This window comes from Anser brachyrhynchus (assembly GCF_964034855.1).
Source record: "Anser brachyrhynchus genome assembly, chromosome: 11".
Taxonomy (NCBI): Eukaryota; Metazoa; Chordata; class Aves; order Anseriformes; family Anatidae; genus Anser; species Anser brachyrhynchus.
This window is the reverse complement of record NC_137706.1, coordinates 5,433,275-5,452,575: the sequence shown is the minus strand read 5'-3', so window position 1 is coordinate 5,452,575 and position 19,301 is coordinate 5,433,275. Positions and strand designations below refer to the sequence as shown.

Sequence of the window (19,301 nt, the reverse complement as noted above, 5' to 3'; positions counted from 1 at the left end):
TAATATTAATATTTGCAAAAGTGGATAGAAGTAGATATTTAAGTTTTCATGTTGAACAATGAAATTGTATAAATCTGATGCTGAATATTGTCCTTAATAGAAATACATGTTGGAAAACTATCAAACATGTAGGAAGTGTGGTGTTATTTGTTTTGTTTGTTTGTTAATAAATCTTTCATTTCTGTGATTAGCAACTTCAAAACAGCTTGAATAACTTCGCAGCACCGTGGACGTTGAATCCAGGAGATGGAGCATTTTATGGTCCTAAGGTTAGTGAATCAGTATTTTAATACAACTTTGGGCGATGGACAAGAATACAGACAACATGTAGACAAACTGTATCAGGTAACTGTGTTAATTTGTTTCACAGATTGATATTAAAATTAAAGATGCTATTGGCAGATACCATCAATGTGCTACTATCCAACTTGACTTCCAACTACCCATTCGATTTAATCTTACTTACGTTGGGTGAGTGGTTAAGCTACTTATCTTCCTCTTCAAACTTAAAAAAAAAAAAAAAAAACAGAAACAAAAAATGATCTGTAATTCCCATAAACTGAAATGTATTAATGCTCTATTGTGCACGTAATTGTCTGCATCTAAGTAGCCTGTGTGGTTTATGAGGGGAAACATCTGTAACATCTGTGAGAGGCCTAAATCATGAACTTGAACATTTTTTCACAGTATAGTGGTTTAACGATAGCTGACTTTAATTGTAAATGCCATTGATTTTAGGAAAATTTGATTATCTGTCTTGTCTACCAGTTATCAAGACAACTGATCATGTGGCTCAGTACTCACTTTCAGCCTAGTCATTGTGTCTCCTTTTAAAACTTAGGAACATGTGCCCATGCCAGTAGCTACAGGCGTGATTATTTTAAGTCACTGTGATTATTGAATATTCCTTTAGAAGCCTAGGTCACTTAAAGTATGTTATTAATGAAAATGGCAAACTTTGCCTAGTATAAATCACTAGCTTTCTTTTTCCATGACTAGTAGAATCAAAAGAATTAGTAGGATTGTGTGTGCATGATCTAAGAGAAGTGTGTTTTTGAACTTTTCTTATTCTTTTTCAGTAAAGATGGCGACGATAAGAAAAGACCAGTGATTATTCACAGAGCTATTCTGGGATCTGTGGAGAGAATGATAGCTATTCTAGCAGAAAATTATGGAGGAAAATGGTATGTGGCACAAATGCAGTTCTAAGAAATGTTTAACAGCATAGCTGGAAAATTTAGATCCTCCCTAATGGCCCATAAATTATAATAATGCAGAATGATTTCCCTAGGGTTTTCTCAAAATTAGGTAAGATAACAAGAAAAGAAGTCTAATTTTACAGTCAGAATTGTGTATTGTTCTATTATTAGCTCATGGTTAGAAATTGAGTTTTATGAGATAACAATTGCAATTGCACATGTTTGTTTTGCATTTTACTTGTTCCTTTTGTCCTCAGAAATCATGCTATTGTACTGGGAAAATGTACAAATGGGCATATGTAAAGTAGTTACTTATACAGACATAAATTAGCATAGATATGCCAAGAATTTTTTTCATTAGTAAGTTGTTCTACTTCATCTTGAATTAGCTCTAAAGCTCTCTCTTCATTAATGGATCGAATGATTAAGGAAGAGTGAATTCTCACTTTCAAACACAGACTGTCCACCTAGTACTGTCAAGTTATATAAAAAACGAAAGTGAAAATTATGTGAAAATTTGTAATTTTGTTTAAAATTGTGAAATCACAAAGTGAACAGAAGGTCAAAGTTCTGCCTATGTCATTTTACTGGAATCAATTTATTTGCTATTTCATATGAATTGGCAATTATGAAGGTAACTTTATACAACATCCTTAACTTGAATAAGTATTTTTATGAAATAAAGAAAATAATATTGGGGAACATTTCCATGGATATGAATGAAAATGTAAAATAGACATTCATATTTTTTTTGTCATGCTTGCCAGGCCATTCTGGCTGTCTCCACGGCAGGTCATGGTTGTGCCTGTGGGACCTACTTCTGAGGAGTATGCACGGCAGGTGAGAGTAGAGCCTTTTGTAGCAAGCTATTTTAATACCTCCTTAAATAGCTGTCCTAGAACAAAGAATGAATGCTTTAATAATCTGGAAGTCATTTGCAGGTGAATTTTTCTGTACCTTCTAAAACTTGCTTCAACCTGAGAAAGGGAAATATAACTAAATATTTTGGGTTCTGTTACCATTACATAACTCATAACTAGTTGTGGGAAAAAATATTCTGTGCCACATGCCTTACATTCTAACAAATATTTCATTATAGAACCATCTGCTTAATGTAGGGGTAGACATATTCCCAGTGTCTATACTCTTGACTACATTACATTTGAGCAGGGTTGTTTTCTACTCGCCCCTCCTCCCCCTTTTTCTTTAGTGCAAGCATAAATGGTTTTCTTCCTTCACCTTTCTCCTTTTCTTCTTTCTGTGACTGAGTATGCATTTTTTGGCATTCAGCAGTGTAACTGTCTGAGGAGATTAGCAAATGTTTGATACGGATATTATATTGTATTCCTTCTAACAAGGAATTGTTAAGCCTTGAGGTCTTGTCATGCCCTTAAGGGTGTGTGCAGTTTTCTTCAAAAAACTTAATTGACTTCATTAAAACAACTGTTCATAACAGCAAAATTATGCACTTATGTGATTTATTGGAAGGATTAGAGTATGTACAAGATCACGTTGTAGAATATACACTAATGTTAAAGTAATTTTATTTTTTTTAGGTGTGCAGTGAGTTTTTTGAAGCAGGATTTATGTCAGATGTGGATCTAGATCAGAGCTGCACGTTAAACAAGAAAATTAGAAATGCACAGCTGGCTCAATATAACTTTATCTTAGGTAACTTCAGTATCTTATGTTTCTGAATATCATTTAAGTTTTAATGTTGAGTATAGAGTTTGCCTAGACTCACTTTGTAAAGTAAGTTGTCAGTTTAATATTGTTTCTGATGTGTCTTGCAGTGGTTGGAGAAAAGGAGAAAGCAAATAATGCTGTCAATGTGAGAACAAGAGACAACAAGGTTCATGGAGAAATTTCAGTATCTTCTGCTATTGAAAAACTAAAGAAATTTAAGAATTCACATATTCCAAATGCAGAAGAAGAATTCTAATGTTGCTGTTAGGAAAAAAAATATGTATTAGCTGCCCATGTGAAATAGTGTTGCTTTCCTCCTTTGCAGCAGTAATGCTCATCTGAAAGAATTTGCAGCTAATGGGTGCACAAAACAAGGAAATGTAGCAATGTTGGTGCTTGAAGAATAGCATGAGAATACAAATGCAACTGGTAATTCTTAACAATCCTGTGGGACTCCAACCTGTGGTAGTTGCAGAGGTTTTTCTTAAAAAAAAGTCTTACACTTGTATTAAAATATGTTTATTTGACTGTGTAAATGAATCAGAGCTGCACTAATTCAAGCAACAGGAGGCAGGGAAATGTACTGGCTGCTGCTACTGCTGCTGAACTACCTCAGTCACATAGCAGTTGCCTAACTGATGTGGCCTGAAATCCAAAGCTTCACCCGTGGGTTTCATTTTTTTTTCTAACTCCAAATTATGTCAAATATGTATTTTTGGAGTAGGAGGAAAATAGCTTCTCTGCTGAAAATCTCTGCATCTCTGTTGAAAATCTCAGTGAAAGAAGGCACTGAATGGGCTGGTGGGCTGTTTGCTATAAATGTGATTGCCAAGAATGAAGTTGAATTAACCACTATATCTGTGTGTGCAAAGTGCTTTATTTTTGCCTGTTTGCTGTTTGTTTGGCTGTTTAAAAACAAGCAAAAAAAAAACCCACTAAATTCACCTTTGGAAAACCTTTGCATGTAATTTATTGATTTGCTTGCTTGGGATACTGAGTGCTAAAAAGGTATGGGTGACATAATGTTCATTGTTTTTCATTTTAAGTATGATGGAATATAAATTGATTATATTTATCTGACTTAATTGTTTATGCTTATAAATGACTTAAAGTTAGTGATGCAAGCAATTGAATCTTTTTTTTTAGAACTGAGTTTTAACCATTATTTTTTTCACTTGCATATGCCCTTTCTTAGCAACAAGGCTGAGATCTTGCTCAGTGTTACTCAGTGATGTAAAGTATACAACTGTAGTTAATGATTCACGTATCACTGAAATGAAACAGAAGGTAGTTTGATACACAAATGTCCTACAAATACAAATCTACTGTTCCCTTTTGTCTGCCACTTGTGCAGACTTAAGTTCAGTGGGTCTATTTTTGGCATGGTGTTAGTCTTGTGAATCAATTTTTGCCAACTGATTATCAACAAATTAAAAAAAAATGAAGGAAGAAGTGCTGGGAAAGCTTTCTCTTCAACTCATAATGTGGGGTACCATTTTTAACAATATATTTTTGTGTGTGAAATCTCATGTTTTGTTTACCATACATAAAGTAAGATGTGTTTAGACTCCAGAATTAAAACCTTCATTTTTTTAAAAAAGTGAATTTCTAGGATTTTCAAATACAAGACTTCTTAGCACATATTTTTGTGGTAGCCATTTCAGCTTTCAGATAAACTGCAGCAGTGGCAGAGGTCACTGAAGGCTGTAAATTAAAGGAAGTAGTATAAATCCGTGCTCTGCAGGGTGACGTAGGTAGAGAAAAGGACAGGTACGTAAAGGAAGGGGAAAGAGAGCACTGTCCATGAGAGGTAGTCTGAAGTGCTAACCACCATCATGAGGATCTTGATGAATAAAATTTGAAAAGATTATAGTACTGGAAGAAGGGTCAGTAAAAAAGAAGCTATTTATTTTTTTAAATAAAATCTCCCCCTGCCCTGTGAGAGGGGGAGATGGTGGATCTGGTAACCGACTCAGTCAAATCTTTGTTATTTATTTATTTATTTTTTGCTCCTGCGGGCCCATTTTTGGTCAGCAGGTTCTTCCTCTACTTTGAGGCCATGGTCAAATGTGAGTGCAAGGGCAGGCCGGGGGCTGCCTGCGGCGCTGTGTCCCCTCGCTGTGCCATTTTCTCCGTCTTGTACCAGGGCGCGCATAAACCTCCAGCGCCTCGCTCCCCCTCCACGCTAATTCCCCTCACGGCGGCTGTGCCGGGGGTGCTGCAGCGGCCTCCCCGTCCCGAGGCGCTTCCCCCTCAGCCGCAGCCGCTCCTGCCTCGCCCCTCCCAGCCGCGGGCCTCGGCCTCGCCCCGTCACCGCCCCGCGGCGGGCAGGGCCGGGCCGTGCGGGGAGGCGGTGCGGACAAGATGGCGGCGCTGGCGGGGCTGCGGTCCCTGCGGCGGCTCGGCGGCCTCGCGCTCTTCTTGTCGCAGCTCTACGTCCTCTCTGGCCGCGGTGAGCCTGGTGCTGGCACCGCCTTGCTCCCAGCGCCCCGGGGCCGGGCGGCGGCGGGCGGGGGCGCCGGGCGGGGGCACGGCTCGCTGCGGGAGGCTGCGGGCTGCGGCCCTGCCCGCCGGTGGGGGCCGTGCTCCCGGCTGCCCTCAGCCCGGGGCCGAGCCGAGGAGGGTGCGGTGACCTCCCGCCGGGAACCGGGGGCTCCTGGGGCAGGGCGGCGGTAGCTTCCGCGGCGAGGGGCGAGGTGTGAGGGCAAAAGCTCTCCCCGGCACTGCGCGGGCGGCAGGGGCGCTGCCCCGGGCACGGCCCCGCAGCCGCGGTGGGCAGCCGGCCCCTCGCACTGCGCCATCGGGAGGCTTTGTTCGGCACCGCGTCAGCGTGAAGTAGGCTTGCTGGGCGATGTGTGTAGTCCTCCAGAGGGATGAGGCTGAGCTGAAACAAACGTGACTTGTCTGAAAGGAACGAATCAGTTCCAGTGCTCGTCTTAATGTGAATGTCCTGTGATTTGTAAAACAAGAAACCATATTTGTATGTATTTTCTTTGTCGTTATATTTTGCATTGTATTATGGAACCAGTATGCTGAAATCAAACTGTTTCTGATGGATTTTATTCTAAAAATATCATTTTTCTTTTTTTTTTTTTTTAGCAGGATCTTTGATGACCACGAAGCATTCACAGCCCCAATCTACGTTTGCAAAAAGTCTTACTTCAACAAGTACAAATACTCCCAATTTTAAGACAACAGGTACAATGTTATATTTTATTTTTTTATTTTTTTTTTGTTCTGTGGGCCGTCTTCCTCTGAGTCGTGAGTCCAGTACTAAAGTCCTTGGATTCTGTCTGAGAAACCTGTGCACTCAATCACGTGATTAAAAAACATTGTAGTGTTAACACATTAAGAATTACTTCTAAATGACATTAACAACTAATTTGGATGATATAATTAGGTTGTACATATAAAATATTACAGGTAGAAAATGGTTAGTTACACTGCCATTGTGGTTCATGTGTTTTACACTCATTTTGGATGGTAGAAGTTCTTGAAAGACTTACACATTCTGCAAGAAGTTGTTACTGTTCCTTAGCCAATGTAACTGCAGTTTTTGTAAATCATTGAAGAGCACATCTAGGTAACAGTGTTTCAGCCAGATAACAATTTAAGAGGTGATTTTGTGTATGAACACATACAAAGCTGTTAACTTAGTCCTGAACCAAAGGGAGGTTACACGTGTGGGCTTGTTTCTATGCCAAAACTGATTACTTCTGCTGAGAATTACCAGCTGAAAGACACTCCATGTTAACCCATGTTAAGCACTGTTCTGGTGTTGTACTGTATGGTGTTGCTGCACTGTCCTGCACAGAGCTTCTCAAGATCTTTGCAGGTTGCTCTGCTGTGTCCTGTGGATAACTTGGATTCTGTTCACTGTATAGTAAGGAAAACCTTGTGCACATTGTCAGTGCATATGTGTGTGTGTATATGTAGAGAGATTATATGATTTTTATTTTTTTTTAATTTTATTAATGTATTTTACCTTTCAGAAAGTACAGAAATTCCATCTTATGTGACTAAATGTCCTAGTAACGGACTTTGCAGTAGATTGCCACCAGACTGTATGACGTGTAACACAAACTATTCTTGTGTATATGGGAAGCCAGCCACTTTTGATTGCAAAGTCAAGCCACATGTTCACTGTGTTGTAAGTAACCTATTACTTTTAAACACAATTTTCATTAATTTAATTGAAGTGTGGCAAGTTGTCATAAAACAAATCTTTTTTAAAAAATTATTATTTTTTTTAAAGAGTTTGCTGAACTCTTACATAGGCAGATTAACAGTTTTGAAATACATTTAATCTGATTCAACTACAGGCTGTTGGTGGAGAGGCAGATCTCCCCTTCTCTGGGTTGTGTTTCTTGCATTGGATCTTTTTGTCATGCAGCCACATGACTGAGTTAAATCAGCTTGCTGACCAATGAAAACTGAATCATTTTGAGAATGGGGAGGCTAAATCAAAGGTACAAACTGATCTTAAGGATGAGACAGAACAAGTGAGAACAAGCTATTTGTCAGCAGCTTCGGTTAGATTAGAGGAAGCAATAATATTAAAACTGTGCTGAATACCTCTTTGTCAGCTTTCTCATGTTGATTTTCTATAGAACACGGAGGTAGTAAAGAGCGAGTAACTGCCATTTTGCTCAAAATGTCCGTCTATGAAATGTCATTTGATACTGAATGCTGACCTTTTTGTATTATTAATGAAGTGATAATATTGTCCTTCTGTAGGATCAGAATAACCATGAGCAGGAGAACTTTACAATTAACATGACATGCCAGTTTTGCTGGCAGCTTGCAACAACGGATTATGTATGTACCAATTCTACAAACTGCATGACGGTTTCTTGTCCACGACAGCGATACAATGCCACTTGTACAGTGCGGGATCACATTCATTGTTTAGGTAAGGCAGGGTAAAGAAGATTTTGTTCTAAAATGTCTTAACATTTTTATAGAGGGTCAACACAATGGTTGTTTATAGCAGTTACAGTATCTTGATTGGTCTATTTTTTCTATGGTTACATTTTAGTTTTTACTTTTAAAAGTGACACCTAATTGTATATGTTGTTTTTTAGGACTGATTGTATACCTTCATGTGAGAGAAATAGGTCTATTTTATTTTTGTCCCCTTCTATGAATCAAACTAATTTGGACAACATTAATAGAAGCAATTTCAAATGTCTCAGCAGGACAATTAAAAATGTCATGCTGATTTCCCCCAGGTAGTTAAATGTTTCCTGTTTATTTGTTCAATTACCTTGCATGTTCTCTGGTGTGAGAGAAAGATTGATGGAACAGGGGACTGTGGAGTATAGGCATTTTTAACAGTGCTTGTTTCAATTAGTGTCAACCCTTTTAGGCTCTTGTTAGAGAAATACAGTAAGCTTTTGCTTCACATGTCATGTTCTTACTCATTACGTGATCTTTGTCTGTTGCATTAAGGTTTGAACGTTTTCTAATGTTTAGGTAATCGAGTCTTTCCAAAGATGCTCTATTGCAACTGGACTGGAGGTTATAAGTGGTCTACTGCCTTGGCGCTAAGGTACACAAGAACTATTAGAGAACTTAAAGTTAAAATGTGTATTATTATAAACATACTATGTATAAAATCTTCAGTCTGCTTTTCTGCTCAGTGGGTGTTTTTAATGGTGTACTGAGTACCGCATAGTTAATATAGCCTGGTTTAGGGTTTGGAGGCGTATGATGCCAGAAGATTTCATTTACAATATTTGCTGTCTTAAGTAGAGCTTGAAAGAAAATATTTTTTTTACCCTATTTCTGTATCCAATGTACTTTCTCCAGTGCATGTGCAAATGCTTCTTAGGCTTCACAAGTGATTCTTTTTTTCTGAGTAGTGAGGACGTGTGTTCTTTTATTCTGTATGGTGTCAAATGAGGTATAATGCTCAGAAAATTCTGTACACTTTCGATGTTGCCACCCCTTTGTAATATGCTTAAAGTAATTAGGGCTGAAAATTAACCGAATTACTTCTTGGCATCTGAAATGAAAGCAGCTATTTCTGAATTTGATAGATACCACTGAGCTGTGTATAGTTGGCTTACACTTGTTAAGACTTCTTTACAAAGTGTTACAGCTAGAAGTGCTTTAAAAGGGAAGATTGTTGCATTTTTAAATTATTAGGGAAGAGACCAGTGTAGCAGTTTTGAAATAAACTGTTTAGGTGATTTTTGACGTATTAAGCCATTAGAGCACCACAATAGTGATTTGAAAGTAAATGAAGTTCTTTGCTCGTACTACCTTTTTCATTAAATTTTAGTACTTCAGAAATGATAAATTAGGTAGTAAGAGTCTGTGTTCCCTAAGACAAAGATATAATAACACTCTGATTAAGAACATGATCTAACACACTTTCCTTTATAGCAAGAGTTGTTCACTCTACCACCAGCTGGAGAAATTAATCACTGCACGAATACTGCATGGGGCCGAGTGTACCATTTGGTTCTGTGTTTCTATAGCTTGTGTGTTTGTTTGTTTAAGTTTCTGCCAGGTTAGAAAAGTAGAGAGACAGATTTTTATGTTTGAGAATTTTGGTTGTTATTGCTTGTCATGAATGACAAACTCAAGTCTCTGGATAATGTTAATTGGCTAAGAATGCTTTTTTATCCAAAAGCTTACTTGGTGACTCATCTCTTTTTGTACAAAAAATAAGTTTCTTGCACAATGTAAAACAGAACTATCATCAGTTTGTAGGTTGATCAGAAAGGTGCAACAGAAAAGAAGTACAGAGAAAAAAGTGTATCACAAAAATTGAGTTCAGCTAAAAATCATTAAATCCTGTTTTCGTTCCTATAGCATCACCCTTGGTGGATTTGGAGCAGATCGTTTCTATTTGGGCCAGTGGCGGGAAGGTCTGGGAAAACTCTTCAGCTTTGGTGGACTTGGAATATGGACACTAATTGATGTGCTACTCATTGGTGTGGGCTATGTGGGACCTGCAGATGGTTCTCTTTATATTTAAATGTAGATGCAACATGTTTCAGAGGGGAGTAATTGTGTGGAAAAGGCTCTAAGGAGAAGAACGTAGAAATTTGAGCCGTTGAGTTAGAACAAAGAACAGCTGTTCTTTTTATGTGCATATATTTTAATGTACAGTATCTGTACTTAGTTTGCCTTTAACTAAGGTAAAATAAAAGAGTGGATCACTAAGTTGACATTCATTTCCTTTCTTTTATGGACATGCTATTTTTCTATGAAAAAAGTTGAACAGTTAGCTGGATTCTGCACTGTTGAGCTTGGATGGTCTGTCAAGCATCAAAACAGATGTAAGCTACCTTGAATATCGAGTTGTTTACTTCATATTGTATCTCTGAGTTTAACTTACTTAAACATGTCAGTAATATATTTTTTTTGTATTTGTGGAAGGATAATTTCTTTGCCTAAGGTACTCTAGCAGTATGTAGAGCACCCTGTTTTGTGATCTTAATTACGTTTATCTCTGTTTTGGGGCATAGCAAGACATTTGCTTAGTGACTTGTTGACTGAAAACTGCGAGGTTATAGGATTACATTGCACTAACACTAAAATCTAAATATGAAATGAAATACCTTTTAGGATTATGCCAGGATGTCTGTATTTAGCTTGGGTTCGAGTGGAAGGTACTTTTATTCTTGTGCTAGCAAACTTGCAAGTTAATTACAAAAAAAATTAAGGGGAGGGGGTGGGGGAATATAACCAATATAATCCAGTTCAGACTCGTAGCGCTGCGTTTGGGGACGAAGTACCACGGTCAGGGCAGGGGCCGGGCCGAGTGCTGCGGGTGCTCCCGCCCGTCCCGGCGGCCCTCCGCCGCCGCTTGTCGCTTCTCTCGAATAAAGTGCAGCCGTACCGGCACCTCGCCTTCCTTGTCGTTCTTGGGGACTCGCCTCCTGCCGCGGCGCTGGGGCTGGAGGGGCCGGCCCCGGGGGCGGGCAGCCGCCGTGACACCGCCCCCCGGGCACCGCGCCGACATGGCGGCCGACCGGGAGCGGGAGCGGGACCGGGAGCGGGAGCTGCGCTTCTACCGGGAGCTGCCCAAAGTGGTGAGCGCCGGGCACCGGGGGCTCAGCGGGGGAGCGGCCGGCCTGGCGCTGCCCGCCCCTCAGCCGTGTGGGGCCGGCGGGCTCGGGCCGACCCACCGGGCCCCCCCTTCCCCTGCTCCCCTGTTCCCGTAGAGCTTTTCCGTAACGCCCTCTGCCGAGGCCCGCCGGTCCCTTGTCAGGCGCTGGCCGTGGTCGCCTCCCCGGCTCGCTGCGGCGCTCCCGGCCGTCCCTGTAGCACCGCCGGCTGAGCGTGCCCCTTGCTTCTCGCCCTGTTTTCGGCCGGGGCCTGCCCGCGATAAGGCCTTGCCCGAGGGGCGCGGTTGGGGCGCTCCACGGCCGCGCTATCGGCCGCACCACGCCGGGCTCCACAGGGCGGCCCGGCCCGCTCCTCCCCGTCAGACGCGGGCTGAGGGACCTGCCCTCGGCATCCAGCTGAGCTCCGCCGGGTGCTGGGCTTGTAAGGCTGCGGTAGGGTTGAACCTCTCGGTACGTGCCAGCTGCGGCTCCTGCTGGGCCGTTGGAGGGAGTCGCGCACCGCCACAGTTCGATAGGGTGATGTGAGCCCTTCTCTGCTTGTGGATTTCACTCTTCAGCAATCTGAAAAGTAATATCTTACAAAGCCAGAATTAAATCTTGAGAGAGTTACGTTTTCAAATTGCTTTCCATTCCAAACCTTCAAGAAGCATTTCATCAAGTTTTTCTTACCCCACTGAGAAGGGCGGGATGCCAGGTGGGTCTGTGTAGCGAGGCATATGCTTTGCAGACGGGTTTTGAACAAGTTGGGAGGGCACTAGGGAACTGTTTCATACATCAGGTGCCAAGAGATCATAAGGAGGAACAGAGATGAAGTGAGGAATGGAGTTGAGGATCTGGGGTTTGGATCTGTCAGTCAGGTTGACAAGAGAAAGTCAGGCAGAAATCAGTCTTAGGCAGCGGAGGGCAATTAGTCCAGGTGCTGTTAATGGGTTGAGACTGCATCTTGCTGGATTTCTGGTGTGAGTTAAGGCTTCAAAGTATCGAGAAAAAAAATAGTCGGGCAGATTAGCGCCAATTAGCTGGAGAGCTCTTTCCTAAGCTAGCTGTGCACCTGGTGAGGTCAGTGCTAACAACAGCCCTCTGAGTGAGAGACAGATATGACAGTCTTAGCTATACTTGTGCATGTGAAAGTGTGAGGAAGCAGTTGTTAGCCAAACGTGGAGATAATTGTTATTTTCCAACTTGGAGCGAAACAGTAATGTAAGATACAAGAACGCTAACACAAACAAGGTGTAGGAGCCCTACTTTTCACTTAAAAGAAACAAATCCATGATGTATTTCCCCCCCTAGGAACTTCATGCGCATTTGAATGGCTGTATCAGTTCTGCCACAATGAAGAAGCTTATGGCCCAGAAACCATACCTTCAGATCCAGAATGGAATGACTATGATTGACAAAGGGAAGAAAAGAACCTTAGATGAGTGAGTAGATACGTGTGTGTGAGAGATGAACATTTACCAAGTGTCTTTTAATTTAATTGAAAACAGAACTGTATGGCCTTGTATACTGACTGCAGAAAATATGTATTGAAGTCTTATTATAGTAAAATCTGTTTGATTTTTTCTAGTTGTATCTATCTAAGAGGTGACTTTAGATCACTTTTTGCAAACACATTTGTGAACAAAACGTAAATCTTGTGTCAATATTTTCTCTTGCTAAAGTACTGTTACCTTCTACAATCAAAAATCGCTTCTAAGATTGTCTTGATTGCCCTATAAGGGAAAATCCAACATGTAATTTAAGCTACAAATTGGTTAATTGAACACTGAGTATGTTTTCAAGATATAGGTGTCTTTTTTTCTTTGAATACTCATTTTTCTGTTCAATCTTTATTTTATTTTTTAACTTTTTATTTTAGATGTTTTCAGATGTTTCAGATCATCTATCAGATTACCACTAGGGCTGAAGATATTTTACTGGTAAGCTAATTAAGATTTAGCTTCAAACAAACAAGCAATATGCAAAGTCAAAATTGGTTGGTTTAACAGCATTGGTTTCCAAGTAACAATATCAACATTGTTCCCTTCAATTGGAAGTCAAATTTACTAGTGTAAGACACGTTAATTTTGAAATATGGGATTTTATATAACTTTTCAGTTTGATATATTTTTGAAAGCAGTGAGCTTCCAGTATGGTGGTCAGTATTACCACTCAGATGGTTAGACTGCTAGTGTCTTGAAAATGCGATGTCTGTTCATCGTTAGCAAAGCTTCAATTTACCACACCTTCCTTTATCTTCTTTGGCTCATTATATACCATGACTACATAACTAGGATGTTTACCATGGATTACAATATTGACAAGAAGAGTGGTTGTGTGATCACAACAGAGAAGAAAGTGGTGTAGTGTCCTCTTTCTTCCTCATGTAAAAGGACTTCTAGGAAGCCCGTTAGAAATTGGAGAAAGATGCAGTATCTGTGAAAGGGGTTATGAGTGTGCCAGCTGAGGAGTGCTCTTGTTCAGACGTGGAAATTCTCGTTTGTTGTAACTCTTTCTAGTGTCTGTGAGGGAACTGAAGGTACCTATCATGGGTAGTATTTTCAGGGACAGGGAGTGCTGGAAACACACGGGCCTGAACTTTTGTAAGTGTTTCATGCCAAAAGGTAAGTAGGTCTTTCTGTTGTAAAAGAGAATATAAACAATTATAAGGGTTACTTTCATGATGTTGAATATACTGTTTCTTATTCAGATAACTAAAGATGTTATTAAAGAATTTGCTGATGATGGTGTCAAGTATCTGGAATTAAGGAGCACTCCTAGAGAAGAAAAGTCCACAGGTATAGTCTGTTCTAGTTTTTAATTTTTAAGTCTGATGTACTATAAGACTTAGTTCAGATTATGCTAATAACAAGGAAGTCAAATTCAGTTGGTTCAATAAAAATTATTTTAAATATGAAAGCAAAGATTTAGTGAAGTAAAAACATGTCACTTCGCTATTAGATTTTCGGGGATGAAGAGGTGTTGGTTATAATTCCATTATCCAAGAATTTGGGTTATTCACTTCACTGTGACATCTGAATGTGCTAATATGTTTAATAGCTGATATATTTTATTTCTATTTCTCCATCTTTTATTTTGTTTTATATATAGTTTAACAGAAATGCATAAGAGAAGTCGTATTGCTACATTCTGATTCATAATAAGTTACTTTTCCTAGATGCTTTGGAGGAGGCTTAATCCAAATATATGTTCAAAGTTAAACTGTATTTAGAAATTGAATTAGAACCATGTAAATTAGAAAACTATGGAGTAAAATCAAAGATGCAAACTGAAACTAGAGAGTTGGGTCTGCGGCATAATAAAATTAATTCAAATATGTTGATTCCAAATGTGTACATGTGTTTGTAGGTATGACCAAAAGGATGTATGTTGAAACTATACTTGAGGGTATAAAGCAATGTAAAGAAGAAGGCTTGGATATAGATGTAAGGTAAATAAAGCACATGGAGTGCTTCTGCTTGAAGGTTTTGTTTAGTCTGATACTCAGTCATGGTTTGCAGAGAGATTTACAAATTAGTATAGAAAAGAAAACAGTGTCTAAACCAGATTAAGTTTAGTGATTTCTGTATATGTAATTTTTATTAGCATACAATTTGACTAATAAAAGCTTTTTTACAGAAAGTCACCTGTAAAATGGAATGGAAACATAATTCATATGGAATCCTTTTTTTTTTAATCTTCCTTTTATACTTTTAGAGAATAAAAGTGGATGCAACCTTTCAGCTCTAATACTGTTCAGTCTCTGCAATGTTTTCAGGAGCCGTGCTTTTGAAGGAAATTGCATTAAATAGTCTTTTTCAGGGCCTACGTTCATTGCAAGATTTTTATCGGAGTAGCTGCACAAGCAACCTGCAGTAAAGGAGAGGTAGTTAAAATTAACAGAAAGGTTTTACAAGATGTCAGTGGTTGCTTATGGGCAAAGAATCTGCATGGCTCTCTTATTTTTTCAGTAGCAAGCAATTAGATTTATTTGTGTAAGCTGAAGATTTTTCATTTTTCCTGTGTGCCTTTCTGAGAGGTTGCTCACCTGATGCTGCAGGCTGCAAAAGAGCAATGTATTGTTCCCTGCCCTCCCTCTCACCATGGCTGCTGCATTTCACAGGGTCATATCTTGATCTGATATCCCTCTGCATTTTGGTGCCTTCATTCCTTGAACAGTTTCTGTACAATTATTCTCTGTAGTCAACCATGAAGGAAGTGAAGTGCCATTTTTATTGGTATGAGATTTGCTGGTCTCTTGACACTACAACTTGTATTTTACCAGACATGTACGCTTATCTCCTAGATTATTGATAGCAATAAACAGAAGAGGTGGCCCGGCAGTTGCTAAGCAGACTGTTAAACTTGCTGAAGAATTCCTTCTTTCCACTGATGGAGTTGTAGTAGGACTTGATCTCAGTGGTGATCCGACTGTAAGTTTTTGTTCTGTTTTGATCTGTCCTTGAAGACAAATATTTAATATTGTGTAACAGCAAGCAGTTCCAAAAATACTTTGTTCCTTTAAGTTTTTGTCCTATGTTTGTTACTAGTTTGATTGACTTGCTCATAATTTTGATACCAGGTTAATCCCTGTTGCTATATGGGAGAAAGAATCCCTAAACAAAGGATTTGTAGATTTTAACACTGAAAAAAGAGCCTCTGAAAAGCAGCATTTATCTGGCACGTGTCTGTTAGTAAATTGTAGCTGCAGATTGACTGTGTTGAAGTAAATGAAATACTGTTTTGAGTTGACATTAGTATAAACTTTGTTTAGATGCAACATATACTCTTGGGTATTAAACAAGCAAAAAAAAAATAAATAAATTTGGGGATAGCTGTCAAATTGAAATGAAATAGCTGTAGGTAGCAGTTATGGAACCAGTATCAAAATCAAGACGGTTGACTTATCACTCACTGTTGAGCATCATCTGAATTACTGATGTTTGGCCAATTTGACTAAATTGTGCCCATATAGCAGAACGTTATCTGATGTGCTGTGATCAAAAATGGAATAACAACAAAAGAAAAATAATTCAATGTAGCTGTATTTGAATTATTTTTTCACATTGCTAGGCTGTTAAATCATATAACTAGAGGAGTTCTGTAGAACAAGATGTAGAATGATGATGTGTTTCTGTCTTCAAGGCAGGACGTGGTCAAGATTTTTTGGAACCCCTCTCAGAAGCAAAAAAAGCAGGTCTAAAGCTGGCATTACATCTTTCAGAGGTAAAAGTTTTATCTATTTTAATTCTCTGTAATTCCTATTTCATAAAAACCTTGATGAAACTAACATTAACTTCTGTGGATTTTGAACTTTCCATGAAAAACTGATGCCCTGTAGTTTGGGGCATTTTTGACAAAAGAAAACAATGAGAAATCTTCAGCAATCATTTGTGAATGAAAACTGTCAAAATGTTTCTTACTGTGTTATACCTGGTGGGGTGGAGGCAGGTGTGAATTTGAAAATTAGAAACACTCCAGGAGATTCACTGTTCTTTTTCTGGTATTTTATTAGAAGGCATGTATAGTAAAAGTCATGCAGTTTCATGAGTAAAATTTTACTTTCTATTTGCTCTGTTTATATCAGTAGAATGAGTTGAACTTCTCCGTACAATGTGGTGAATTGGTGGCTAAAATTTACTCTGAGACTGATAAACACTGAAAGCATTTTAATTCCTTCAAGAAATCAGACATGATATATGTTGCAACACATCTGTTTGTATCTATATATGCAGTTTGAGGCCTCCAAATATAGGTACTTCAGAGTTTCAATTAGTGATTTTCTGCTACATACCCTTTTAAAATTATAGAATATGCCGAGTTGGAAGGGACCCGCAAGGATCATCGAGCCCAACTCCTGGCACCACACAGGTCAATCCAAAAATCCAGACCATGTGACTTAAGTGCACAATCCAAACGCTTCTTAAACTCCGACAGGCTTGGTGATGGCTTCTTTGCTTTATAATTCAACGTTGGGAGTCACTTTCATGCACTTCTTCTTTCTTTAGAGGGTAGCAATGCAGACATTTACTCTAATTAACACTTTCATTTTGATTAGATATGGTGTGAAAATAGAACTTGAACTCGGTTGTAATTATTTAATATGCTATTTTATGCCGCATTGACAGAATGTAAAATATATCCTCTCTAGATTCCAAATCAAGAAGAGGAGACTAAAGTTCTCCTGGGCCTGCCTCCGGACAGAATTGGACATGGAACATTTCTCAACTCTGCAACAACTGGTTCAGAAGAATTAGTGCCACTTGTTAGACAGAATCATATACCTATTGGTAAGAAAAAAATGTTAAGAAATTACTTGGTAATCTCTGGACTTCAGAATATTGTGCTTACTGCTGATCTGAGTAACTGATTTGTCTTTGACCAGCTATGACTTAGGAAACAATTAACGTGGCAGTGTATGTGAGAGAATTACCTGTGCAAGTATACTGGTGACACTTGCATTTTTGATGTATTTGTAGTGGCAATTGATGTCTCAAATGAAAAGGAAACTAAATCATAACCCTTGGTTACTATGAAAAGGCTGTGTGGTATTTGTGTATCTGATTTGCAAGCTCCCGAAGTTTTACACACAGCCAGTAGTTAAGAAAAAAATGGCTACTGAACTTTCCTCAGAAAATCTTTCAAAATATTTAAAGCACTGAAAATTAAGGAAACAACAGTAGTTGATTTTAATATTCATTTAGGGATAGAAGCAAGTCTAGTGTGTCAAAACCATATAATTTTGTTTGACATATATCCTTGTTTCTTCTTTTTTTTGCCTTAGAACTTTGCATGACATCAAACATCAAAACTCAGACAGTACCTTCCTGTGACAAACACCATTTTGGATACTGGTACAACATGGGCCACCCTGCAGTGCTCTGTGTAAGTTTTTTTATTTTAACCATGTATTTATACCAAGAGCAAAACTGGTGTGAAATTGGAGAAATATATCTCCTTTTCTGGCTCAGAGCTTACTAAAAATTTGAGTTGTGGCAGCAACTAATCTGCTTACAGCAAGTCGTAATGTTCTGTTTGAGAAATGCTTGTAGTACAAATGGAAGTTCTTAATATTTATATAGAGAAAATTTCCTCTTTATAATAAGATCAGCAATATACGTAGTGACCATCTTAACTGTTTATATACTGATAGACTTCACTTAAACATATTGGTCCAACACTTGCTTTTAAGCTTGTGCTTACATGGGTATTAATTGTGTTGAATGATTTTGAGTGAAAATAGGGCAAATAACATATGAAAAAATAATCAACAGATGAAAGAACTGGAGGGCAATGTGAAAAATAGCAAAGTGAAACTGGTTTGTAATGTGTGGGCAAAACCCTTCTTGATGTAGAAGAACTAACTGAAACTTTTTGTTTGTTTCAATTCAACTCCAGACCGATGATAAAGGCGTATTTGCAACAGATCTATCGCAAGAATATGAGCTGGTTGCAAAAACATTTAATCTGACTCGATCGCAGATGTGGGATCTTTCCTATGAATCAATCAACTATATCTTTGCTTCAAGTGAAGTAAAATCAAAACTAAGGGAACAGTGGTGTAAACTGAAGCCAACTCTGTTTGGTTAATCAAAGTGTTGTTCTAATTTAGCTTAGTAAATAACTTTTTTTTAAAAAAAAAAAGAAAAAAGAAAGAAATCCCTAGCTTGGGCTTTTTGGCTTTTTTCAGACTTCAGGCTTAGAAATCCATTCCATAAATCATGCCTTTGCAAAAAGAACACAGACATGCATCCTTTGTTCGTGAGGACAGAAGTAAGCGTCCTTTCATAGTTGGGAAGAGCTCTCACTTAGTGATGAAAGTCCTAAATGTGTCATCAGGTGTTTTTTATCCATTTGATATGACATTCAAAACAAAATAACAACAACAACAAAAGTTAATTGGAATATGTCGTCGTACCAGAACCATTTGAGACTCAGATTAAGGTAAAGGCACGGTTGTTAGGGTTTAAAAGCTATCTGTTGGTAACATTATGCCAAGCAGTTTGGATATGTGGTGTGTGGATTTGTTTTTTGTATTGTTTTTAAGCAACTGATTGCATGGGAAAACAACTTCATGGAGAATGAAACATTTGTCTCAAGGGAATTTAATATTGCATCTGCTTTTATTGCAGTATATGTATAACTGAAACCTGCTGTGACTTGTCTGCTATACGAGGTGGTGCCTACTTGTGCAGTCAGTATTGATAGTATTTAGACAAAGATAAGAATCTTGAAAGCCTCAGCAAATTGTGACATCCTTGGGGCAAATGGTCTAATTCTTGAAATACTTTTTAGAATTTCTATTTGTTTCTTGTAAAGGGTAATAAAAATATCCTGCGTGTTTTCAAAACTA

The 19,301-nt window shown here is 38.8% G+C and overlaps 2 protein-coding genes across 9 annotated transcripts in view; both read left to right on the top strand.

Moving 5' to 3' along the window:
* Window positions 1-10,745, top strand: part of LOC308201143 (threonine--tRNA ligase 1, cytoplasmic-like) — a 20,553-nt gene extending 9,808 nt beyond the window's left edge. For 2 of the 6 annotated variants that reach the window (XM_080608014.1, XM_080608012.1), the window contains exons 14-23: window positions 192-269; window positions 371-471; window positions 1,080-1,184; window positions 1,967-2,039; window positions 2,756-2,870; window positions 5,985-6,083; window positions 6,878-7,035; window positions 7,623-7,797; window positions 8,361-8,436; window positions 9,708-10,745. In XM_080608014.1, the coding sequence (XP_080464140.1) occupies window positions 192-269; window positions 371-471; window positions 1,080-1,184; window positions 1,967-2,039; window positions 2,756-2,870; window positions 5,985-6,083; window positions 6,878-7,035; window positions 7,623-7,797; window positions 8,361-8,436; window positions 9,708-9,873 (1,146 nt within the window). In that variant the 3' untranslated portion in view covers window positions 9,874-10,745. Of the gene's footprint in view, window positions 1-191; window positions 270-370; window positions 472-1,079; window positions 1,185-1,966; window positions 2,040-2,755; window positions 2,871-2,992; window positions 4,001-4,922; window positions 5,338-5,984; window positions 6,084-6,877; window positions 7,036-7,622; window positions 7,798-8,360; window positions 8,437-9,707 lie in introns of those variants that run through there. The other 4 variants (XM_080608013.1, XM_080608015.1, XM_080608017.1 and 1 more) reach the window with 4 other exon arrangements.
* Window positions 10,040-19,301, top strand: MAPDA (N6-Methyl-AMP deaminase). 3 transcript variants are annotated; one of them, XM_080608152.1, is made up of 10 exons: window positions 10,040-10,177; window positions 12,260-12,390; window positions 12,828-12,888; window positions 13,659-13,746; window positions 14,318-14,399; window positions 15,255-15,381; window positions 16,094-16,174; window positions 17,100-17,238; window positions 17,733-17,833; window positions 18,347-19,301. In XM_080608152.1, the coding sequence occupies exons 2-10, from the start codon at window positions 12,302-12,304 to the stop codon at window positions 18,536-18,538; spliced, it is 960 nt and encodes a 319-aa protein (XP_080464278.1). In that variant the 5' UTR covers window positions 10,040-10,177; window positions 12,260-12,301; the 3' UTR covers window positions 18,539-19,301. The 3 variants fall into 3 exon arrangements, with proteins under 3 accessions (XP_080464278.1, XP_080464277.1, XP_080464279.1); XM_080608151.1 differs by lacking the exon at window positions 10,040-10,177 and adding an exon at window positions 10,795-10,933; XM_080608153.1 differs by lacking the exon at window positions 10,040-10,177 and adding an exon at window positions 10,957-11,663.

What these genes read in the sequence shown, in the direction of transcription:
- MAPDA (XM_080608151.1), top strand. Translation starts at nt 10,862, where the DNA reads ATGGCGGCCGACCGGGAGCGGGAGCGGGACCGGGAGCGGGAGCTGCGC. An exon ending in AAGAAAAGAACCTTAGATGA is followed by an intron (nt 12,391 to 12,827) that starts GTGAGTAGATAC and finishes TTTTTATTTTAG; the next exon opens with ATGTTTTCAGATGTTTCAGA. An exon ending in ATCTCAGTGGTGATCCGACT is followed by an intron (nt 15,382 to 16,093) that starts GTAAGTTTTTGT and finishes TCTGTCTTCAAG; the next exon opens with GCAGGACGTGGTCAAGATTT.